General features: G+C 56.6%; 2 protein-coding genes and 1 long non-coding RNA gene across 14 annotated transcripts in view; 1 reads left to right on the top strand and 2 right to left on the bottom strand.

Moving 5' to 3' along the window:
* The first annotated feature begins 21 nt into the window (after window positions 1–21).
* Window positions 22–2,882, top strand: LOC117010821. Its single transcript, XR_004420768.1, has 2 exons — window positions 22–589; window positions 2,163–2,882. It is a non-coding gene; the product is annotated as an uncharacterized LOC117010821 (long non-coding RNA).
* Window positions 2,883–5,403: 2,521 nt separating this feature from the next.
* TPM2 (tropomyosin 2) lies at window positions 5,404–18,844 on the bottom strand. 11 transcript variants are annotated; one of them, XM_033085765.2, is made up of 9 exons: window positions 18,637–18,842; window positions 17,693–17,818; window positions 11,434–11,567; window positions 10,374–10,491; window positions 10,190–10,260; window positions 9,892–9,967; window positions 9,178–9,240; window positions 8,770–8,839; window positions 5,404–5,715 (listed from the first exon to the last, which is right to left on the bottom strand). In XM_033085765.2, the coding sequence occupies exons 1-9, from the start codon at window positions 18,748–18,750 to the stop codon at window positions 5,633–5,635; spliced, it is 855 nt and encodes a 284-aa protein (XP_032941656.1). In that variant the 5' UTR covers window positions 18,751–18,842; the 3' UTR covers window positions 5,404–5,632. The 11 variants fall into 11 exon arrangements, with proteins under 11 accessions (XP_032941656.1, XP_032941658.1, XP_032941655.1 ...); XM_033085767.2 differs by lacking the exon at window positions 9,892–9,967 and adding an exon at window positions 9,372–9,447 and having other exon boundaries at window positions 5,404–6,992; window positions 18,637–18,841; XM_033085764.2 differs by lacking the exon at window positions 9,892–9,967 and adding an exon at window positions 9,372–9,447 and having other exon boundaries at window positions 18,637–18,840.
* A 3,286-nt stretch (window positions 18,845–22,130) lies between these two features.
* Window positions 22,131–24,369, bottom strand: part of TLN1 (talin 1) — a 34,893-nt gene continuing 32,654 nt past the window's right edge. For both annotated transcript variants that reach the window (XM_033085531.2, XM_033085532.2), the window contains exons 56-57: window positions 23,936–24,061; window positions 22,131–23,345 (exon numbers count right to left, since the gene is read on the bottom strand). In XM_033085531.2, coding sequence (XP_032941422.1) covers window positions 23,214–23,345; window positions 23,936–24,061 — 258 coding nt within the window. In that variant the 3' untranslated portion in view covers window positions 22,131–23,213. The remainder of the gene's footprint in view (window positions 23,346–23,935; window positions 24,062–24,369) is intronic.

Below are 24,369 nucleotides of genomic sequence, written 5' to 3'. Positions count from 1 at the left end.
GTCCCGGGGCGGGCCCAGGCCCGTCAGTCACGGGAGGTGCTGGATGTCGGGAAAGGCCCGGGCAGGCGGCGTCGGGCACCGGGACGGCCTCTCCAGGGAGGAGCTCGCAGCACAAGCCTGGCGGCGCTCAAGAAGTGTTTGGTGAACGCGGTGTGTCCCCTGGGGGGTCCTGAGCAGGAGCTGGACGCGATGATCCCCCTGGGTCCCTCCCAGTTTGGCACGTCCCGTGATCCTGTGGGGACGCAGCCTGCTCCCGGAGGAGCTTGGCGTGGGCCCCACGGCCCCCCCGTGACTGCGGCCCTGCGCGGCCCCCAGGAGCAGGGGCTGGGCGAGGTGTGCAGGCCACCCCCAGAGGTTCTGTGGTCCCTCCACTTGGCACCTCCAGTCCAACCCCATTTCAACGAGACTGACATAGAAAGGCACTTCAGGGCACTTCTCACTTAGACTGACTTCCCACATACACCCGCACCCCAACACACACCCTTTCGACCTCCAGAAGACTTTGGTCAGGAGCGCTGGATGTGGAGCTCTGCACCTGCTGAACCGGCATGAGATAAATTTGAAGCGAATCGGCAGTAGTTAGTTAAAGGTAATTTATTATAATTAGAGCAGGCAATAACAAGTGAGCCAACAGATCTGGGTGTTGCTGAGAAAACCCGTTACAATTCCGTTTTTCTCCAGCAATTCACACATCTCCCTTTCTTCCACCCCCTTTTATCTGGAATCGTTTCCTGGATTTGTTATCTCTTTCAGCTTCTTTGTTCTCATCGGTGGTCTCATTTGCTAGGCAGTAGTCTTCCAGGTGCTTGAAGGGGGAGGCTGGGGTCTCAGGTCTTGCTGTCCTGGCAAACTTGAAACAACTTTACCATATATGGTTAAAGATAATTGGCCTACAAGCTTATCTATTCCCCGTTTGATAAGGTTTTGGGGCCCTAGTTATACTGAGTAGCAAAAATAAAATAAAATAAAATAAATAAACTTCTAAAGCTATATAGTTTAAGCAACTTAAAGCTTTTACTTTATTAGCAAACAAACTAAGCTTTGTTAGTAAACAGAGTTTTGTTAGTAAAGAGAAACTAAGTTTCTAAGGCTGCAGTATAAACTTATGCTAAGTTTGATGAACAAACTATGTTTTACCCTTATTACAGGCAGAAACACCGTGCCCATGCTTCTCTTGGCACACATCCAGCAAGGTCAGAGAAGGCTTTTGAGGGGTCTCAGTTCCATTAAGTCAGGAAAACAGGCCCTGTGACTAAGAGGCACAGTTCACAGCAGAGCACTCCAGAGTGGAGTACAGAGGGCTCTCCTGAACCAGGGAAATCCCAGGGGAGCAGTGGGATGTGAGTCCTGGCATATCCTCACCAGCTCATGGGCTTTCCCTTGCAGCCAGCGAGGTGGTAGCTGGAAGTGGGAATCACAGGATCTTTTCCTCTTGTTCTGAGGACACAGCTGATGTTTGGCTTGATCACCAGGGTTTGCAAGGCCGAGTCATGCCCCATCATAAGGGATCCCAGAGGAGGAGAGAGAGAAATAGTTTTGTCCCTGCCTAAGATTTTATGGTCATTTTGCAAAACAGCCCAGAGTCAGCGCACTGGCTCAGAGAAAGTCACATCTCACTCTGTAAGCCTGGGACATCCACTTACAATCCCTTTGTTACTTTCAGTTACAGCTCCAGGGGTTCTGCCCTTGGCAGCTCGGCCGAGAGAGCATCTGGGAGTTTGCTCCTGGATGAGGACAGACAGGACCCACTGATGGGCAGAGATAAAGGCTGGGGCTTGCCAGCTGGGAGATCCAGCTGTGGTGGCTTCGACATCAGGGATGATGGGTCACAGCAGGAGGTGTCACCAGGGACATCTCCAGGCTGCCCCAGCCCCACCACACCTGGATTTTGCAGACCAGTGAGTGGGCATGCAGAGGAATGCTGGGTTGGATAGGGATGGGGGCAATGCTTGGGGGATTTCTAACAAGAAGAAATGCAAGCACCTTGGGGCAGGACAGAGCACAGAACTGTGCTTCAGGCTGAAGAAAGAGGAGCTTAGGGTTCTCAGCGGTGGCGGGTGAGACATCCTGAATGTCCCCAGCCCCCTGTTCCCTCCCACCCAGGCCTATTAAGTTCTCTTTCCATCCACCAGGCCTTGACTCTAAGACTTGTGTTCTTCCAGGCACTGCTGACAATCCAGCCCAGACTGCAGCACCATGACCAGGCCAACATCGACACAGCCAACTGGATAGAAGAACGTGAGGAGTATCTGCATCATGAGATGCTTGGCTGCTGCAGGTGATAGAGGGGAAGAGAGGCACCATGAAAAGCCCCATTCCTTTCTGCAGTACCGCAGCAGTGGGTGTTTTGAGGTGCTGTAGCAGCCCTGGTCCTAGTCTCTGTGGGCTGCTGGCTGGACAGGCGAAGGAAGCCTGCCTCTGTCAGCTGCAGGGAGCAGGAGAGCTCCAGCAGCACGGAGGAGGACGATGGTCAGAAAAAGTTCAAAGGTACCCACAGCGGTCTCATATCTTTGTGGTCACCCCATTACCAATGGAAGCATTCGAGCTAAGGCTGGATGGGGCTGTGAGTAACATGATCTACTTGAGAGTTCCTCTCCTCATTGTTGCAATGATATTTAAGGATCCCTTCTGTGATTCTAAAGCAGCACTTGAAGCATGGAGCAGCGTGGTAGAACCAACACCAGTGATTTTATCATCTCCTAAGGCAATGCTATGGAGTTTGCCAAAATTATATTCTTAGCCCGTTCCCCAAAGACAATAAACATCAACATAAGGAAGTCATCCTGCAAGAAGGGCATCATGTAACAGAACCCTGGTGACAAGTACTTTTTATTTATTTTCTTTTGCTCTGAAAGGCAATAAATCAACCTTGTGACTTGCAACTGCTAAGTGAATGCAATGAATTGTCCCCAAGAGTCTCTTTCTGCCTATCACCTTGTTGTAAGCCTGTGTGGCAGCAGAGATGCTCCAGTACTGGTCCAGATCCCCTGAGCAAGTGAAGCAGGGGCCACATGTCCTCCTGTATTGCACACTCCACTCTTGTAGGCAGCACAGCCTTGGGGCTGTGCATATGCACATGCTCATACAAAATTGAGACGGCACCACGTGGTCATGGCTACCCATGCTTCCCTCCAGCTGCCTTGTGCTCTGCTGGCATTGACAAATCAGTAATATGGATTTGGGGGCTGGGAGATTTGTGTGGCAGTTGGCTTTAGGGGGCCTGACCTGTTTTGAAATCCCCCAGGGCCTTGCAAAACCCTCACAACTTGGCAACACAGTTTTTTTGACCCTCACCCTAATGTCTCAAGCTGAAGATGCAAGGAGAGACTGAGCGGTGGCAGTAGTCTGTGCCTGGCTCTGCACAACTTGACGTCTCATCAAAATATCTCAGATACTCTTTGTGTGGTCCTCCACTCCACACTCCAGCATGTAGTTCAAGGGCATCAAACGAGAAGGATTCAGAGATGAAATGAGGCACTGGAGAGAGGAGAAAACGAGCAGAGAGCGGAGGTGAGAGGCTGCCGAAAGTTAATGTGCTGGTATATGAATGAGGTGGCAACAAACAGCAGGGCTGAAAGCTCTCTGGGGAGATCTTCAGTCTGCCAGGCCAAAATAAACAAATCCAAAGGTTGAATTCCATGAGAGAGGTGGAGAGAGAGGAAGGGAGGAGGGCACAGGCACTTCAGTTCCCAGAGCGGGTCTGTGACACCTGTGAGGATATTTGCTCCCATGCCAGCTGTTCCACAGTGCCCCATGCTCCCAGAGCTTTACCTCACCTACGTGTTTCTCTGTGGGCTGCGGAGGAAAGGAGATGGGTGGAAGAATGGAGGAAATGCAAAGCTTTGCTGAACCGTGACACAGCTTATGTGTTTCTCAGGCTGAGCATCACCTGGGAATAGCAGTCAGGATCTCATTGCCAAATTGTAGGCAGTTCAAAAGAATAAAAAGTCCCTTGCAGTGAGGTGTAAACAGTTAAGTCAAGTGGACTGGCTCAAACCAGGAGGCAGCAGCAGCTAATGGGAAAAAACAGTGGGTGTGAAAGGGCCCTTTGTCCCAGCAGGAAGACGAAGGGCGCCCAGAGGCTGGGCACTGGGACGCACCCTGACCGGGGCACAGGGCAGGCTTGTTTGCATTGCAGGGTGCAGGCCTCCAGAGAAGAGGTGCTTTTACAGTTCTTTTTGAAGGCAGACAACCCCTTGCCTGGAAGGTGCTTTGACCAAACAACAGAATGGCTCAGCTGATGCACTGCAGAAGAGGAAGGCGTGCCCAAGGAAGAGCTCCAGCCCTTGCACAGGGACAGCTCGGCACTCCAAGACACCATGTACTGTCCTCCCCTCCAGCTCCTCCAGGCCCAGGGTGGGAGGCTGCAGCTCACAGCAGACTTGGCAACCTTGGCAGCATGAACTGAAGTGCAGGGAGAAAAAAAGCACAAGGAGCTTTTTCCTTGCTATGGAAGGCCTTAGAACCACAAAACAGAATTGCTGGGCCACTAAAAAGGTGGGAGGCCAGCAGCACCTGGACAGGAAAGAGATGCAATCTCAACACTCCTTTCCTGACCTGAGAGGTGCAGCAAATAAAGGAAAGCAGATAACAAAAGCTATCCCTGTCTGTCTCTTGCTGGGTCTGGCTCAACAAGGGGTCAGCATGAATTGTGTTTCCTGGCAATATGTGAATGTGCTTCTAGAGGGATATCCGCTGGGTAGCGTGGGACAACAGGGCTTGGTCAACATCATGGAGAGGCCCAAAGCGAAGGGCAGGACTAGATAATGGCTTTGGGCATCCCCAGGAAATCCAGCCCATTTTGGTAACAGCAATGAGACACATCCGGCTGCTCTTCAATTTGTGTTGGAGAAAATACAGCAAGCCAGGGAGAAACTTCCTGAACATTTTGTCTCCTGCGTTAATATTTGCTGGCTTCTACAGCTGTCCCTCAGGCAGGTGTTCAGTCACTGGCAATAGAAATTGCAGCTAGTAGAAAGGGTGAGCAGCTAATCCCATACTTGGAGAAGACCCTGACAACTAATAATGTGTGCATGCATGGTCATGTGCTTGTGTGTTTCTTGTCATAAACATGAACCCTCCATGGAAACATCAAGGACCTTGTGGCTTCCGCAGTTGTCAAGCCAGTAGCATGCAGACTGTGGAAGGGGACACACCAGTGACATGGTTTATCACTGTATACTTGAAGAGGACGGTGAGTTTGGACTGAGCTTGAGACTGGAGGTTTTCTCTGTGCTCTAAGGAAGTGATGGAGATGAGGGAACGCAGTCCAAACCGTATGGTTATTGTTCTGAGCCCACCACAGCCACAGGGGTCCTGCAGACCCTCCATGCATGACTGGGGAGGAAGATCCACACCTCCTCTCCCAGTGCCTGTACCCACCCAAAGGACCAAACACAGCCATCCATTTTGTCAAACTGCTTTAATATTTGGACATAAAGACAGGACAGAGCCGGTTAGGCTGTGCACAAACAAGATCCCCTTGAGCAACAGTGCAAGGCTGCTGAGCTTCCCTTCTCAATGGAGGTGTGGATTTGGCCAAGATGCAGTTCAGCTGATGACGGCATCTTGAGCATGCCAGTGGGGTGCATGTGTTGGGTAGGGAAAAGGGATAGGGACTTGCAAGGGCAGCTCAGAGGTTGTTCAGCTCCAGTAAGGTCTGGTCCAGGACCTGGTGTATCCCCACGTTCTCCTCTTTGGCACTGGCCAGGCTCTCTGTGAATACAAGGGACACCCAGCCACGCACACAGACACAACCCAAATGTACCCAGGTGCAGCGGGGCCCACACACACCACACCAAGCACAGACACACACACACACACACACACACACACACACATACACACACAGAGATGGACATTTCAGTACAGCAATGCCCTCCAGTCAAACAGGGCACTCTCTGTGGAACATGGTCCACACAAGTAGCCCATTTCTGGCAGGGGTGAGTCCAGCCACTCTGGGATCTGCCAGGGAAGCCAGGCCAGTCAGGCTGGTCATGAGGGCAGGCAGTTACCACTCTTCAGCATTTCCATCTTCCCAGGGTACCCCGTTGCCCATGGCTGAGCACTCTGCAGCACAGGTGCTGCTGGTGAGTACAACTATTTGGCCAGACACTGGGGCATCACCACTGGCCAGCTATGGGCACATGCACAAACCCTTGGCCAGCAGAAGCGGAGAACCAATGCCTGCTGCATGACCCAGCAGTGCTCCGTGAAGAAAAAGAGAGAGAAAACAGCCCATTAACAGCCCAGGAGAGTGGGCAGAGGACAAGAGATAAGGAGCAGAGCTAACAAAGCTACAAGGATAAACTCTGCCAGGCAGCCTGCTCCCAAGGCAGCCTCCCTCTGGTGTTCACTTCCAAATGTCATCCTGCTTCCTCCAGAGATGGAGATGGAACAAGACTGCTGTCCACCCAGCCCCATCTCCCAGCATGCCCTGCTAGCCTCTTCTCTGTCCCAAGTCTGAGGCAGCAGGTGCTGCTGGATCCTCAGCTCCTTTCCCAGCATTTCCAGCACCCTCCAAGGACCTCTTTCTAAGGGGATCCTCCCTGCACAGTTTGGGGTGACCAGAGTGAGAAGGAAGAAGCTGCCCAGTGACTCCTGCGACAAGGGGAGGAAGGCAGCAATACAAACTACCGCATTCCTCCCCAGCAGAGCTAGGATGATGCCAGAGGACAGCCATCACTACATGGGCATCCCAGGACATCACAAAACCCTTCATATCTCTCCCACAAAAAACTGATCAGCTCCAGAGGGGTTCCCTGTCCTGCCCAAGCAGGGTAGTTATCCCTAAGAGGATAAGGCAAAGCTTCACACCCTGCCTCACCCCAGTGGGGAAGGGCTCCCAGCCTGGAGCCAGCCTGGCCAAAATGGGGCAGGGAGGCTGGGCCGGGGCCAGGAGCACTGGGCAGCTCAGTTGTTAAGTTCAGTAAGGATGACCCGCAGCTCGTTAGTGAGAACACGGTTTTTCTCGGCTTCCTGCTGAGAGCGCTCTAGAGAAAATGGAGACATCAACGCAGCACAGAAAAGAGAGAGAAAAAAGAGAGTTAGTGAAAAGAGGCACCATTTCTGAAAGCCTTCATTGGAAACACCACAAACCCCCCAGCCAGTGGTGGGATACAGCTGGACTGGCATGAGGCAGCCAGTCTTGGTGCAGGGACAAGACTGCAGGTCCATCAGTTTGGAAACTGGGTTCTGGGACATGGTAGGGTGGTGAGGAAGGAGGAGGTAGATCAGGACCAATTTAGGGATCACAAGAGATCACTGCTGAAGGGTAGCACCAGCCTCTTCATAAAGGGAAGGTAATGCAGGAGCTATGACAGTGCTGAGATTGCTTCTTGTAGGTGGTCTGGGAGAGGAGACAGGGAATGGACAGGACCAGGTCTAACCCTGGCATTTTACACCAAAGGACTCATGGAGAAGATGGCATGAGATGAGGAAAGCTGTATACAAATCAGAGGGTGGCTGGGGTCAGCACAATGGCCCCATCCTGCTCAGCCTGGCAGCATGGGAGCCTCTTGGGTCTCAGCCATGGTCAGCCTGGGGAGCCCGTGGCTGTGAGCTGCCTGCAGCCATCTCCTACTACACTGCTGACAGTACCCACATGATACAGGCAGGAGATGAGGGATAGAGTGGCATGAAGAAAACAAAGAGGAAACCAATGTTACAATTTTATTGATACCAACTCATTAATCCAGAGGGACAGAACACAAAAGAAAAGTCATGAGATGCAAAGTGAAGAGCAATGTGCAAAGGACAGAAGGATGAGGGAGGAGTAGGGGTCGCCTGCCAGCCAGGAAACAAGGTGTCTGCACTGCTGGATCCAACCCTCTATCCTCCAGGCCTGAGCTTTGGCAGTGGAGGTGCCGCTTCCCCAATGCAGGTCATCCCCATGCTGGGGCCAGCAAGCAGCACCAGGGGACTTTGCTGAAGTATATGGGGGGGTAAATGGCTCCCCCAGCCCTGGAGCTGCAGGGTCCCCAGTCCTTCTGCTACTGAGGAGCCAAGGAGGGAGCTGCTGGAACAAAGGGCTTCTGGGCACAGTCCTGATCCCCAGGGCAATGCTGTGGCATAGGCCTACAACTACACTGTCCAGTCAGTACGTCGGGCTGCTCTCCTGCCCTGAACAAACAGCTCTAAGCACCTACATCTTGTCTCCCCAAAGAGGGGTACAGCAGCAACACCCCAGGTCAGCTCCTGTCCCAAAGGAGCTGATGGACAGGCACAGGCTAGGTAGGACAGAGGAGGACAGAGAGGGTAGGGAGAGAGGTGGGATGGCCAGGCAGGCAAACAGCTGAGCTGGGAGAGGAGAGACAGGCAAGGAGCGGGTGCAGTGCTGGTGCCCAGTGTGGGGCTCAGAGGGAGGTGATGTCATTAAGTGCGTTGTCCAGTTCCTCACTGATGGCTTTGTACTTCATCTTCTGTGCATACACTTCATCTGCAGGTGGGGGCAGACAGGCAGCAGATGGTGGAATAGGGTGGAGGACACAAGGTGGAGAGAGAGAGTGGCTGTGAGCAGCAGACTGAGGGCAGCAAGGCTGTGCGGGCACAGGCAGCATGAATGTGACCCTATTCCCCACCCAAGGGCAGGGCTCAGACCCCAGGAGCTCTGTGCTCCCACACTAGACGCTGCAGCATCCAGCCTCTCTGCTCCCAGAACCCTTGCCCATCCCCACCCTCTGGTGAAACACTATCCAGCCCCACCAGGGGGATGGTGTGTCCAGTGCTGCCCCAGGAAAGAGGGATGTAAGGCTAGTGGGGACATTTTACCTTCTAGGTCATCAATGGTTTTCTCCAGCTTTGCCACAGACCTCTCTGCAAACTCCGCCCGGGTCTCAGCCTGTGGGAAGCAGAGTGAGGAAAGGGTGAGCTGCAGGACACAATGGGTGGTGCAGGCTGCACTGCACTCCAAATCTGCCCTATTTGCATCTCTGGTACCCTTCTCCAGAAGCCCTCCCGAGTGAAAGGCAAGGGACAAGAAGTGACTAGGGCTCCATGGAGCCGCACACCCTAAATCAGAACAGACTAATGAAGGTCATCCCAGACCCAGGTACCTGCTATGAAGCAGGGCTGCAATTCAGGAAAACATGAGAGGACATAGGCCTCATCGGGTCAAAACCCATTCAGGATGGCAAGCTCATTCCTGCACTGACTCTGTGGTGGCCCTACACCCCTTACCTCCTTCAGCTTTTCCCCTAGAAGCTTGATTTCCTCCTCGTACTTATCCTCCTTGGTGGAATACTGCAGAGACAGAGACAAGTGCCTGTGAGTCCCAAGGCACGCCTCCAGCTGTCCTTCACCCCAGCAGGAGACCGCAGCATTCCCAGACCGCATGCACTCTTCCCAGCCCCAGCAGCCTCACTGGGTCCTACCTTGTCAGCCTGGGCCTCCAGGGACTTCAGGTTGTTGGTGACAATTTTCAGCTCCTCCTCTAGGTCACCACATTTACTACATCCCAAGCAGGGCCGGCAGGAGGGGGAGAGTGGGACCAGAGGGCAGGAGAGAGGCAGGAGCAGAAAGAACAGGCATGGGGAAGCAGGAAAGAAAGAGAGAAAACAGGTTGAGAGAGGAGAAAACTCAGTGCAGGTGGACTAGGAGCAGAGCCACTGTGAGCAGGAGCTGCCGGGACGCATCCGTTCATCCGTTCCTTGTGCTTCCTTGCACAGATACCTCATGCATCACCGCCAGCCAAACTCTTGCTGGCCCCGCCAAGAGAAGCGGGATGGAGGGATGGAGGAGCGTGTCCGGCCTGCACCTGCTGGAGAGGGAGGCAAGGGGAGGCCAGTGGTGGAGGCAGTGGTGCAGAAAGGAAAGAGGTGGCTCGCATGGTTTGAGAGACAGCAACAGAGAGAGGGGGCTGCTGCACATTGCCCCGCACCCCTGCCCCAGTACCTCTTCCTCTGAGGCAATGAGGGATTTGAGAGACTGGTCCATGGTCCGCAGCTCTTCTTCCAACTGTCTCACTCGGCTGGGGTGGAAGATGGGCACCCCGGGAGGGGGACAGCAGAGAACAGGGTCAAGGATGTGATGCTGGTGGGTTGGCACACCCCTACCCCCAGCCTGCAATCCTGAAGACCACCCCAGTGACAGACCCTGCTGCTTCCAGGGACAGACATCTCCATCCCCATGTCTCCCAGGGACAAGGGCTGTGTGGGATCCCTGCACGCTGCCCACCGGGAACTGTGCTCACCTCTCTGCCACCTCTGCCCTCTCCTCCGAGCGCTCCAGCTCTCCCTCAAGGACGACCAGCTTGCGGGCAACCTGTTGATGGCAGCAAGTGACCTATGTTAGCCCTGTGCTTGCCCCAGCTGGGGGCATAGGGATATGAGGAGATGCACTGCCAGGGTGTCAGGACTGGGGAATGGGGCACACACCTCCTCATATTTGCGGTCAGCCTCCTCTGCTATGTGCTTTGCCTCCTTCAACTGCATTTCCTGGAGTTCCATCTTCTCTTCATCTTTCATGGCCCTGTTTTCGATGACCTTCATGCCTCTGAGAAAAGACCATGCCAGGAAATGTTACTGCTGTGGGTCAAGGTGTCATCTGCACATCCTGCCTGCCCATCTGCACATCCTGTACCCTAACCATACCACTCTCTAGCTTTAGAGACAAAGGACATTGCTTGGGGAGGATGGCACACAGTAGGATCACATCACCAATACCCAAAAAATGCTCCTGTGCAGAACTGCAGTCGAGGTGGCCCCAGGGCTATGTTCAGAATGAGGTATGGCTATTGTGCTCCTCAGAGGCAGGTCCTGAACCTATGTTTGTGGCGGGGGGAAGGTGTGCACTCCAAGATGAGCCAGCCACAACCTCCACAGCCCGACAGGCTGGCAGCCCTTAGGAAATGCTGGAAAACACCCCAAGGCAAAGCCTTTCTCATTCGGGGTGATGCTTACAAACAGGATTACCAAACTCCCACAGAAGAGACTCCTGCAGACTCTTCTCCTATCACTCAGATGCTGCTCCTCAAACTAATCTTTGGCAATGGACGGAAGGTTCCTCATCTAACTGCCAGGAATGCTGTGACATGTCTGGGCACTCCCATACAACCTGAGTGCCCTTGAATGAAGCTATCTGACCTTAGTTATCAGCACAGAGGTTGCTTCTTGGGCTGTTATTGTGTCCTTGAGCATAGAAAGCTGCTCTGGGAAACAAAACATACTCATATCTTCCTCTGGCTTTGGTTGCAGTCTGCTGCTTTTATAAATACCAGATAAAATTATTCAGGATTTTATGTGTGCTCTGGATAAGAGTGTCTGTATCTGGGGGACTTCTTTGCAATGTGGCTTTGCTCTGTCCTTTTGAAGTCTGCAGGAAAACCAACAGAAACCCCAATAACATCACCTCAGAGGGTCCCCACTGCAAAACTAAGGGGGCTGTCTGCAATCAGCAGTGACCTGATACCACTCCCACTATCCATCTCCATCCCACCTCTCGCTCTCATCAGCCGCCTTCTCAGCTTCCTCCAACTTCTGCAGGGCAGTGGCCAGACGCTCCTGGGCACGATCCAACTCCTCCTCTACCAGCTGGATACGGCGGTTGAGGGAAGCCACTTCAGCCTCAGCCTAGGCGAACAGAAATCCATCATGTCAAATACAGATATTGGATAAAGCATTTTCAATGATTACTCCTATATACCACCCAGAACCCCTGTTGGCACTGCGCAACAAGCCCATGTTCACTGGAATGGCATGCCTGACCATGCACTCCCTCGCCTCTCTATAGAGTTATCTTCATCCCTAGTGGCTCTTTGATGCTGTCTTCTCCCAGCCTTCCAGTGCCAGCTTGGCATGTGCAGCCCCACCATGTCCTCACACCTCCAGTTCCCATCCTGGAGGGGGACAGGACACATTCACTGGGGCAGGGTGGCCATAGCAGCCGTGCCGTCACGGGGATGGTATTTGGGGTTTGCAGAGCAGTGAGTAAAGGGGGAGGAATGCCCTGTGCGGCTTCGCTCCCGAAAAGGAGATCGGAGCTGCTTGTGGATTTCCTGTTTACAGAGGCAGTGGAGTGGGCTGGGAGCTTCTCCTGCAGGAGCCCCCAGGGCCCTGTGCAACAGGGAAGCCTGAGGCCAAGCACAGAGCCCCCCCAGCTGATGTACAGCACAGTGCCGGGGGTAGTGGAGCGAGTCGCCCTCGGCAGGCTGGCGCCTGGCCAAAATAAGGCTGGCAGGACCAGAGCCCTCCCTTTCCCAGGCTCCCCACACACAGGGCTGGGAGCTGGAGCTGGCCAGGAGCAGTGGCCCTGGCCCTCCGCCAGCCTGTTGACGCCTGGCCTTGCACTCTTTTCCATTTGGTAAAGGCCTCCTGCTCCATAGCCACAATCAGGAAATGCTGCCTCAGCAGCTCTCAGCCCCACTTCCCACTAGGAAGGTGCAGGAGGGGGGTGCAAGGAAGACAACCCCCCGAATATCAAGGGATGGGTGGCAATAAGACCTCACCATGGGGAGCAGCTCCGTGCACCAGCCCAGGAGATAGTGGCTCCTGCTTATTCACAGGCTGTAGCAGGACTGGCTGGCTGCAATGCCTGGACACATCCGGCCTCATGCTCCGGTACTGGGAATGCCCCTCAGGGATAGCTAGCCAAGCATGGGAACTACGAGAGCAGCGAGGGGCTGTCACCCTGCATGGCCTCACTGAGGACCCGCAATCCCCGCGGCGAGTTGGCAGGGTGGAGCCGGCGTCTCTTAGAGACGGCTGCCAGCCCCATAGCTGCCAGCCCCACAGCGCCTCCGCCCCAGGATCACCCGTTTAACAGACACCTTGTCCCTTGCCAAATCACCCAATGGGAAACTGGAGCTGGCGCCCAGAGGACAACGCTCTACCTGCAGCATCAGCCTCAATGCATTGGTAGATTTTTTTTCCCTGGGAATCACCCTCAAAGTGGGTCAGAGCTGCCCGGATGGACACTTGGGAACATGAGCTCTCCCGGCAGCTCCCAGTGGCCGGGGAACCCGATCTGAGGCTTCAGGAAGGGGCCATTTCCTCCGCACACAGCCCGAGTGACAACAACCCGGGTACCGCACCCAGCTCTGCCGCTCCTGATATGGTGAGAATGTTGAATGAGTGGGCATAGGAAACAGAAAGAAAGGAAGAAAACAGAAAGCTCCAACAACTAAAAAGACAAACCAGGAAAAAGCTGCAGCTTAGGCATGCCACCCCGCTGCCAAAATGGAAATTTTGGCCTGAGGCAGTGTGAAGGGGTGGCTCTTCCCCACGAAGGGACAGAGCTAAAGCTCTGCGGCCCGAACAGCAGAGTCCGCTGGAAGCCAGACAAGAGCCTGGGCGTGGGATTCTAGGCTATGCACGCCAACCTCCGAGGGAAGGGATCCTTTCCCAGGAGGCATCCGCTCCCTAGGCAGGGCTGCCCGCTGCCTGCTCCCAGCGCCCGGCCAGCCGGGAAGCCCTGGGGAGCCCCGCTACACGCAGCATCTTCCGTCGCCAGACCGGCGGAGGAGGGAGCGGCTGGCGGGGGCTGCCCGCAGGCAGGGACTGCCCCGAGCTCCCTGCCCCGGCGCTCTCTCCGGCTGGGTGGCAGCTCCCCGCAGCTCCCCGGGGACCTGCCGCGCTCCTGCACCCCGAGGGCAGCCAGCCCGGCTACCGGGGCTCAGGGGGGCCGGGGCCAGCCCGCCGGAAGGGATGCCGGCAGCGGGGCCGGAGCCGGCGGGGCATCCCGAGGAGCTGCCAGGGTGCCCCCCGCCCTCCTCTTCCCATCCCAGCGGCCCTTACCCGCTCCCGGGCCTGCCGCTCGGCATCGGCCTCCCGCTGCAGGTGCTCGGCGCGCTCCTCCGCCTCGTCGGCCACCTGCTGCAGGCTTTGGATCTTCTTCTTGACGGCATCGATGGAGCTGGAGCTGGCCATGGCGGGAGCTGCACCGGGAGGCCACACCGCCGATCCCTTTGTGGGATCCGCCCGGCTCGGGCAGGAAGCGCTCAGGCAGCGGCCGCTCCCGCCGCCCGCCCTGCCTCCATCCCTTCCTGCTCCTCCTCCTCCTTCTCCTGCTGCCGCTCCTGCTGCTGCTGCCTCCGACCGACCTGCTCCGCCGCTGCCCCGGGCTAGCCGTGCCGTGCTTACCCACGGCAGGAGAGAGTTCCCACGCCGGGAGGGATGCACAGAGCCCCTCATCTCAAACAGGACAGAGGGTGCTCCCGGGCAGGGTGCGTGATCCTTCCCAGGCTTTGGTCACTGTCTCTACATCCGCGCCAAGGCGAGATGCCCAGTTGCTTTTGGGCAGGGCACACTGTCCCCACCAACCCCGGGTCAGCACGCACAGTCCCAGGCAGATGCATGGTCCCCACTGAAAGGGTACATGGTAGGGGCATGTACAGTAGGTGGGCTCACAGCGGCCCCAAGGCAGGGCACACACTTGTCTCCGTGGCCGGGCTGCATGCTGCCCCCCAGGCAGGAGTGTACAGTCGCACTGAAAAACCCCAGAGCAGTGGAGAGGACCCCAAGGAAATAGACATTTCCAGCAGTCCAGAGAGTCTGTGAGTGCTGGAGCTTGTCCTGTGTGAGCCTCCATGGCCACAGGAGCAACGTATCCATGCGTGCTCCCCAAGCGCTGCCCTCCCCAGCCATTGCTGCAGAGCTAAGGAGGGTTGTGGACTTTTTTCTTATGGAAGTCAGTAAGAGGCATTAGCAGAGCCCGTTCCTGGGCATCCTCTGGGGGTACCTAGGCTGCAGCCAGATGCCCAGCGTCCATCGCATTCAGTCCCTTGGTATCTGCTCCCCAATGTGAGAACCTGTCCTGCAGCCCCACAGAGACTCATGGGGCCCATGGAGACCCTGCCACCTCCTGCCCTGGGGACTGTGACCTATGGGGGAGGTCAAACCTCCAGCTCCTGGCTCTCCATTCTGGCTGGGGCATGTCTTGATCCATCACAAGTTGGAGCTGCTGGCACTCAATCCTCCCTTAAGATGTAGTGACAGCTCCCTGGCTGCACTTCACCCCTGCCTCCAGGAATGCCATTTCCCAGGCTGACCTCACCAGTTGGTGTCAGCTCCAGGGCCAGGGGTCCTGGGGGCAACTGAGCCACACTGCTATCTGCACCCTGCAGATCCATGCCTCCTAGCCAAGAGGCAGAGGAAGAGGCGGTACTGTGGGTCTCCTGGGAGCACACAGCCTTGGGTTTGGCCTCGGGCCCAGCTGCCCCTTCCCGGTCCGAGGCCTGGATGTCAGTAATGCACACACCAAGACATGGGGGCCCACAGCAGAAACAAGGGTTCCTGGCAGCAGTGGGGCAGGGATGAGCCAGCTGCAGGCAGAAGGGGGACAGGTTGGGGGGCAGCCACCCTGATCCCCCAGTAGCTAGGCTAGGTGCCTCCTGCTGTGGCCCCACCCCGAGATGCAGTCACTTCCCAGCAGAGTCCAGTTCCCTCCCACCAGCTCAGGGAATCACCAAATAAGAGCAAAGTCTTGGCTGGGGAAAGCAGCTGGGGCGGGAACACTAGTGAAGCTTTTGGGATCATGGCCTGGGAGCGGCAGAGTTTCCCTAAGGCCCCTCTGAGGTGGCTGGAGACAAGTCAATGCTGGGGATGCGGGGCGATGGAGAGGGCTGCTCTAACCTAAACCTGCTGTCCCAGCTGCACCGTTTCCAGCAGCCCTTGCCCATCCCGACCTGGGCACCATGGGCTGCTCCTCCTGGGGACAAGAGGTTGTAGGACCACGGTGGGCTCACAGAGCTGCTGGGAAGCTCTGTGGAGTTGCCTGATGAAAAGACAGGCATTCCCTGCTCTGTGCACTATCTGATACCTCTCCAAGTGCCTGGGGCAAAGTATTTGCACTGTTAAGTGCAGTCCCCATGGCCTTTGTGCCCACCATCCAGTGCCAACAGCGGGCAGAGCCATACCGAGGTGGGTGTTTATTCTTTTAAGGCTTTGGCATTTTTGCCAAGAGCAGGAGGCAGCTTGGATCACTGGTATGAGCCTGAGCCATCTGAGGAATTGGGACACTCCGTGCTCACAGGCACCCACTGTCCTGGCAGCCAGGGAGGACACAGGGGTGCCTGGGGTGGGTGTTCTCTGGGGGTCCACCCAGCGCTTCCTCTGCTGGAAGCAGGAGCTGTGCTGCACCTCGCACCAGGGAGGAGGCGACACCAGCGCTGACACTTAGAGCTGTCAGCACATTCAGGTCCCTGGTGTGAAGGGGTGACTCCAGAGACCCACACATGGTGCAGCCTGTCCAGGCTTTGGTACGGACCTGGGAGGGCTGTGCTGGTGATGGAGCCCTAGCCTTGCTGCAGCCAACCTCCACCCTGACACTTCTCCTTCACCACGTCTCCTGTTCTGGCCCTTCCCCAGTAGTTCTCTTCTGGTGTATCTTCTGGAACGGGACTCTCCATGCTGAAGCCCACAGATTTGCCAAACTGCTGTGGACCAAGAGCAGGGAAACAGCCTCTGCCCAGGATGGCATCGCACAGCCCACTGGAGCAGCAAACCACTCCACACCCCACTGCTGACATCTGCCTAGTACCACTGTTTGCCACTTCCTCTGAGCCCTGCACTGTGAACATCACATCCACCCTCAGCCACACTGAGTTTGCCCTGTCTCATACCAGCACAGAACCAGTTAGATCAGTGTGAACCTGCTGCACACAGCAGCCACCTTGCCCAGCTTGACATGCCTGCCCTATGCCAGGTTGAATGTGCCCTTCCAGAGGATTCTCAATGTTTTAAAGGAGACCCATCTGTAGGATCAGAAAAGAGGTCTGAGGAGACCCCTGGCTGCTGCCCAGCGGCTCTGCGCTTCCACAGGACTGGTGTTGCCATTGCTCGTCCTTGTCCGCTCACCCCTGTCCTTGGCGGCGGCCTCAGAGATTTGACACATCTCCCCCATTTAGCTCCATAAACCAGCTGGGATTGAATTTTTTTTTATCAATCCTGAAAAGCCTGGCCATGCCCTGCTGGCTATGCTCCAGACGGCTCTCCTTTAGCTTCTCCTCCAGTTTCCAGGGTTGGTTTTCATCAAAGAGGGGCTGGCTATCAAAAGGAGGATTTATTTATAGGGTGTCAAATACCCTGTGTGGCACCACAGGTCGTTATACCCCATTCCCAAGCGGCCCCGTGGCCGCACACAGCTGTTCCACCCTTCATCCTGGCCAGGCACAAGCCAATTTCAACACCTTCCTAACATCTCCCCAAAGGGATCTATTTCCCGGGAGAAACATCAGTCATGGCACTAAATAAAACTCTTCCTGGCTTTGCCCTTCTCAGGGTATGAAGTAGCACACTGGACCCCAAATGCACCCAAATTCCCTTCCACACACCCCAAGCGTTCTTCCTTGCAGCCAGCACTCAGCAGCTAACCAGAGCAAGAGATTTTTCTTTTTCTCTGCTCTGCCACAGTTTAGCAAGCACCACAGTTTTTCCTACGAGCATTGAGGAGGTGCGTGCTCGGGACCTGTGACACATCGTGGGACACTTGTCCCTGTAAGCTTTGGGGAGCCAAACTGTAGGCTACCCACAAAGCTCAAGACAGGACCAGCAACCAACACTGCCCAGCGCAGCTGGCCTGGCCCATGCATCCCACACAGGCCCCATCAGCCCAGTTCAGTGTCAACATCGAAGGAATGGGATCCTGACATTATTCCCCTCAGACGCTTTCCATATAAGGGCCCCCTCTTCCTTTAGCCCCCCCCTGCCCCGAGGTCCACAGCCTGTGCAGGGGAGGAGCTGCTGGCATGCCTACTTACATCTGTAGCTTTCTTCTCTGCCTGCTCCAGCTTCTCCTGAGCCTCCTTGACGGACTCGGAGTACTTCTCCACCTCATCCTCAGTGCCCTTCAGTTTCTTCTGCAGGCCCTGCTGTTCCTCCTCCAGCTGGGGAAAGCACAAAGAGTGGGGGTCAGGGGAGATGGTGGTGTCAGCAAGGCTGGAAGGGGATCTGTTCTCCCATTCTCCTGGGGACACCCAGCCTGTGGGGAGCACAGCAGGAAAACATGGACGTGTCCTCTGACAACTTTGGGTCTACGGGTCCTTGAGGGGCTCTTGGTGTAGAGCAGCTCCCGGGACCCCCATCATCCCTGAACCTGGTGGAGGTAAGGGGGTGGTGGTCTCCCTCCCTGTATAGGGAACTGGAGAGCTCCTGGCTTGGGGATACAGCTCTGGGGGACACGAATCTGTGCTGTCATGTCTTTGTGGCTGTGGTAGGAGTATGCAGCCCCCAGGGTTCTCCCTGGGACAGGGATAGGGAGGAGGAGCTGGGGTGTCCCACTGAGATAAGACATGTTTGGGGGTACCAGCATAAGGGGTCAAGGAAAAGAAACTGAAATGTTGGTTCCTGGGGACAGATCCACATGGGGTGATGTCTCTGGGGGCATGGTCCCAGAGAGGTAAGGTCTCAAGGGTGTCAATCTCTACAGCTGGCACCCACAAGCAGGACATCCAGTGTCTAGACGGTGTGGGGAGATCACTGTGGGGGTTGTGTGACCCTTGAGAGTGAAGTGTCCCCAGACTGGGCGATCAGTGGGATGGAATCCCCGGGGCTGGGCACTCAGCGGGACGAGGTTTCCAGTGCTGGACAACTCTAGGGTGGAGGGTCCCCGAGCTGGATTCCCAGCAGAACAGGGACCCCAGGCTGGACACTCCGAGAGTGGAGGGTACGCAGGTAATGCCGGGGAAGCCCGTGGGACACTCACCTGCTTGCAGCGATCCTCCGCCTGCTTCTTGTCAGCCTCCGCTTGCTCGGCGCGGTCGATGGCATTCTCCTTGTCCAGTTTCAGCATCTGCATCTTCTTCTTGATGGCTTCCATGGTGCCGGGGTGTCGGCGGCGAAGCGCGGATCGGGAGAAGGACGCGGAGCACCGGGAGCAGCGGGAAGCAGCGGGACCGGGAGCGGAGGGAGCACCGGCACTGAGCTCCCCGCCCCGCGAGCTGCCTAAAAGCTGTGGAGGGGCCGTACCGGGCGGGGGCTGCCCCGGTACCTCCCCTGCCGCCCGCCAGCACCTTTTAGGGACTGGCTCGCCACCGGCCCTCGCCCCGAGCGGGACGGGGGGGCGGCCCCCGGCGGGTATCGCCGCAGCCCTGGCGCCCGGCACCCACCGGGGCACAGGGCGGGGGACACCCCGGGTGGCTGCGCTAGGGACAGACCGGGGGTACTGGGCAAGGGACGCCCCGGGATACTGTGCTATGGGTACCCAGGTGGCGCTGGGTGATGCACACCCCGGGGCAGCGCTCTGGTACCCCTGTGACACTGGATGAGGGACGCTCCGTAGCACTGTGCTGGGGGTACCCCAGTGGCACTGGGCAAGGGACGTCCTGGGGCTCTGAGGACAGGTACCCTGGTGGCAGCGGCTCCGGTTAGAGCTGTCCTTATACTAGTGCCCTAGGTACACCACGTTCCCTGTCACAGCACCCTGGGGCTAGAGGGACCCTGCTTGCTGGCACTGGCTTGGGGACACCTCAAGGGCTGGCGTGGCACTTGGGAGCACCAGTGTGCTGGCACTCAAGTGTAGGGGTCACACTCAAGCTGTGATTGAACTGAGTGACATGCGTGGCTGGCATTGCCCCCATGGGGAAAATCCCCCAGGAGAGAACTGAGCAGAGCCCTCGCCTTTCCCATCCAGCTGCTGGTGGGGCAGGAGGGTCAGAGCTCTGTGCAGACTCCTTGGTACCCACCTTCTTTCTGTCCTGCCTTGGAGCCACTGCCCCTGGCACCCACAAGGACACTCGGCACATGCACAGCCCACAGAGGGGCATTTTAGAGTGACACAGGGTGTACAGGCAGCTCACTGCCCCTCTTCATCTTTCTGCTCTAAATAAATTGTATTCCACAGGCAAAAAAATGCAAACCCTTCAAATCCCAGCTCCTCCAAAAATAACCTGTACTTTAATAACGATCGTAAATGCTTCTGGCACATTCCCAGCTGCAGGGTGGGCTGTGGGTCGGGGGGGTTGGAAGGAGCTGGTGGAGGGGCCATGGGAGCTGTGTGGCACGTGTGGAAGGCTGGGATGGGGTAGGGACAGGAGGGGTGCACAGGCTCCCACAGCCATTGCCCCTGGGCTGCAGCCAGCCCTTGCTTGATGCAACTTCTTGGCACCAGTACTCCAAGAGGAGAGGAAAGCAAAGTTTTTGATAGCTGGAGAAAGTGTCTTTTAGGATGGTGTCAGGAGAAAGTGTCAGGCCTGGATGGTGGAGGGCATAGGAAGGGTGGGAGCAGTCAAGGACCAGCAAGCTGCTGGCTCCGTGGGGAAAGCAGAAAGGCCATGCTGGACTCTGGAAAGCAGTTATTAGTACTGAAGAATTAGGCACATATTTGGACAAGGAGAGTCTGTAACTGCCAGCGTGTGGCTTCTGAGGGGAGGAGGAAGATTCATCTCCCGTCATTCCTGGGAGAGAATAATTGTTTTGCTGCGGGATGTTTCAGCCTGGGGTAACTTCATGGGCTTGAGCAACTTCATGTGCTCAGTGCATGGGGCAAAGACGATGATGGGAATGGTGCAAGCAGCAAGGAAATTGTCCTGGAGCGAGGCCAGCCCTCAGATGAGCCCCCTAAGGATGCTGTTGTCCCTCTCTGTCCATAAACCCCCGGCCCCGCCCCCATTGCTCCAGGCTTCATAACCACGTCTGACGGACACTGCTGGAACCATCAGGGAGCCAAGGTCCATGATTCTTCCCTTAAGCCTGTCCTCTGTGGTAACCTGTGGTTCAAGGGGGTGCAGAGAGGTGTGGGTGCACATCCCTCCCGTTGCTGCCCCATGACTGGGCTTGTCCTGGGCTAAGGTCTCCAAGGATGGTCTCCAAGCAATCCCCTTCATATTTCACACCTTACTCCCAAGGAAAGGCTTGTCCTGACAACTAATGGGACCTTTCCAGGTGCAATCTGTGCTGCAGTTTATTGCCCCATCCCTGGGCTTCCCAAGAAGTTGGGACATAATCTCCAACTTAGCTGAATTTGGATCCCTGCAGAGGCCTGGCACCTTATGACTGTGTCATCCCATCTTCAAACCACTCCATGTGCTTTCCTGAACCTGCCTGCCAAAATAACTCTTTGATCAGTATGTGAGATTGAGGGGCAGTGGTTAATTACACCTCCATGTTCCTCCCCTGGTGTTTATCTCACCACCTCTTGCTGTGCAGGGGGTGCTGGAGCTCCCTTATGCCCAGGACGCCGGGATGAGGCCAGAGCTGCTGCCACGCTGTGCCCACTTGTTGTCCTTGCTGGAAACTCTGAAGGGCCTCATGTCCAAGCCAGTACCTGGGTGAGAGCCTGGTGCTGGGTCAGGCCAGCGCAGATTGTCAGGGGACAGCTGGGAGGACTGGGATGCCTGCGAGAGCCACAAATCCACCCTGGAGCCTGGCCAGGGGTAAGTGTCTTAGGAGAAACAGCCCCTCCACACCCCAGGGACGTGACCACCAGGGGACGGGGGTTTCTGTCCGGGATACTGCAGGATGCTGTCCTTGCCACTGGTGATGTTGTAGCTCACACTACCAGGAACAGCCGAGAGGCAAAGGACACGAGCCAACCTGCCTGTGCCCCTGTTGCACCCCGCAATGTCCAATGTCCCTGTTGCACCCCACATCACCCCCACCTGCCCTGCCACTGCTTAGGCCCCCCAAATCCCTGCTGAGTGACAGGGTGGGAACAGGTGGGGACATGCTGGGGCAGCTGCTGCCCGCACAGGTTGGCTCTGGGGGGCTATTTCGGGGCGTGAGATCAACGCTGGCAGCCGGGAAGGCTCCGGCCACATTCCCAGACCCACACCACACCAGACTGTTGCTTCCCCACTGATGGGCCACCAGTGACTATGGGGTGGGAGGTCTCCCACCTGCACCCCTACAGCACCCTACACAGGAGGATATTTGGCTGGTAGGAGGAATGGGGCCAGAAGCTGAGCCTCACACACAAACACCCCCCCGCCTTCCCTGAGTCCCAAATCCCCCAGAAACAAAATCCCCAAGATCCCCTCCTGCAGTGGTGGCCCCTCGGCAGCACCTGCGAGGCCAGCACATGGCTGGCAGTGGGGGTCCGGCCTGCCGGGTGCCTGGGGCTGGACGTGCCTCAAATATTTTCCATGCTGTATAAGCACCCGTGGTACACTCCCCCCTCTCTTTGCCGGGAGGGAAGGCGCCCAGGCCCCCCTGTCCTCCCCGTCTCCTGGAGAGGCCCGTTGATACCCAGTTGGCAAGAAAGCAGGAAAACCAGGTTTTATTGATGAATGCGTCCTTCTGAGGAGACACTGGCATCCCCCACCCCACCCCGGAGGCTTGGAGGGGAGCTAGTTCTCTTCAATCTTTCATACTGGATGCTTAAAGTATCAAAATGGTGAGACAAGCCTCAGCGAGTGCAAAGGGGAAGGGACAGGGGTCCTGGAGCCGAGGAGGGGTGGGATGCTGGGCTACGGGACCCCGGCGAGAGCTGGGTGTTAGTGGGAAGGGCATAAGCTGGCAGGGAAATAAATGAACTTTGAAAGCTGCAGGCTCAATACTAGAGAAATGGAAAAGTTACAAAAATACTGCAGATCTTGGAAAACAATGCAGGCACTTGGGAAGAAAGAGGAAGGCAGAGCTGGCTGGGGCCGCAGCTGGGGGGAAGCCCTGCAGGAAGGCAAAAACAGCTCTGGGGGTGAACTCATCACATCATCCCCCATCCTGAGTGGAGGCACTGTGGCTTCCAGCCCTGCTGCTCCCCAGAGGGGCCTGGGCTGAAAAAGATACTCATGGGGTGGACTCAGGGCCTTCCAGGGTAGCTGTAGAGGAAGATTCAGCCAGCAATAAGGCATTGGAGGTGAAAGGCAGCTCCACGTGAGAGCTCAGCGAGAGGTGGCTGCTCCCTGCATGCCATCACACAGGAAAGGGCAAGCCACCCGCCTGTCCCCATCCCACGTGGAGGAGAGAGAAAAAAGGGGCAGGAGAGGGAAGGAAAAAGGCACAAGTAAATATCCCCTTGCAGTGGAGAGCTCTGTGGGCCCGCACCCCGGGGCTGGCGGGTGAGCCCTGAGCCAGTGCAGCCCCGGCTCCCACCCCAACCGAGTCCCTCCGAGCGCTCTGATTGTGCCTTGGGTGTGCATGGGAAGGTGGGCTGGGCAGCGAAGCGGAGTTGCTGGTGCGGCACTGGCTTGGAGGGCAGCTGAGTCAGTTCCGTTGCTCTGGGTGCGGGCAGAGCTCTGGTCTAGCCCAGACAGCCCTTCGCTTGTGGTGGGTCATCTTAAATAGGAGCAGGCAGTGGGCAGGTGGGCAGGCAGCAGTCTGTGCGGTGAGCAGAGGGCATGCGGCTCAGTTCTGCTCCTCATCCCGCAGCTCCGAGGGCAGGAACTTGTACTGCTGCTGCCGGATCATTGCCAGCTTCTTCCTTGCCTCCTCCAGCTCCCGCTCCTTGCGCAGCATCTCCTCCTGGGCGGCGATAATCTGCCAGGAGAGAGCCCCAAGGTCACAACTGCCTCCCACAGGGATGGCCAGAGCCTCTACCACAGCAATGTCAACCCCAGAGCCAGCTTATCTAGCTGATGCTTCCCTCCCGTAACAGCCACTGCTTCACGGGACATGAGGGCTGTTTGTCTCTACGGTGGGATCACGGTTCTCCGGAATAAAGCAGAATAGCACAGCTTCTGGGCTCAGTCCCACGTGCTGTGTAGAGGGTTTCAGCTGCCAGGGAGCCAGCACTGGGACTCTGGCCCCCCGCTAGGTACATCTCACCCTCTACCCACAGTGCTACTTTTTCCATGTGTCACAGATGCTGGGATACTGTGGGCTCTGCACCAAGAAGCTAAGGCTTTACACCCCTGGGAGCATGCATCCACTGCTACTTGTGGCAGATAGGGTGAGACCCATTATTTATCTAGTACTCAGTTAGACAGGTGAACTCAGCATTTTTGTGAGGCTCTCTCAACACATGACCTGTGCTGGTGGGTGGCAGGACATGCTTCTGAGACTGGCAACACAGCTTTAGGTGGCACCTAGAGCTGCTCCTGCCCTGTTGAAGCAGCCTTACTCCTCACCTGTGCAATTCCTCCGACCATCTTCTCCTTCACCACCACCGTTTCATCATGGTCCTGGAAGGCAGCTGCCTTCTGCGCTGCCTTCACCAGATTGTCTGATGCCCTCTTCACGGCATTTCCAGCAGCCTGCAGCAGGGAACAGAGTGTCAGTGTGAGGCACAGCCCCATCGCAGGACTGCTGCCCAGAGGTGTGAAGGAACTCCTGCCCCAGGCTGGGCAGCAGGCAGGACCAGCAGCTAGGAGTGCTGGGAGCTGCAGGCAGGGATTCCTTTACATGGCTCGCTGCCTTGTCACCCGCTCATGACCATTTCAGGCGCTTCTGCTCCCAGCCAGGCTCTGGTTCCTCTCTGAGCAGCGGGGCAGGGACTGGGAGGCAGCCCTGCTGCCTCTCCCCAGCCTTTGGCCCTAGTGCTGAGACCTCATGTTAACGTCCC

Source organism: Catharus ustulatus, chromosome Z (assembly GCF_009819885.2).
Source record: "Catharus ustulatus isolate bCatUst1 chromosome Z, bCatUst1.pri.v2, whole genome shotgun sequence".
Taxonomy (NCBI): Eukaryota; Metazoa; Chordata; class Aves; order Passeriformes; family Turdidae; genus Catharus; species Catharus ustulatus.
This window is presented reverse-complemented; position numbering and strand designations above follow the sequence as displayed.

Coding starts and splice junctions, on each gene's coding strand:
- TPM2 (XM_033085760.2), bottom strand. CDS start 14,126: ATGAGGGGCTCTGTGCATCCCTCCCGGCGTGGGAACTCTCTCCTGCCG. Junction 11,568..13,730: donor AGCGGCAGGCCCGGGAGCGG/GTAAGGGCCGCT, acceptor CTGTTCGCCTAG/GCTGAGGCTGAAGTGGCTTC. Junction 10,261..10,373: donor CTGACCGCAAATATGAGGAG/GTGTGTGCCCCA, acceptor TGCCATCAACAG/GTTGCCCGCAAGCTGGTCGT.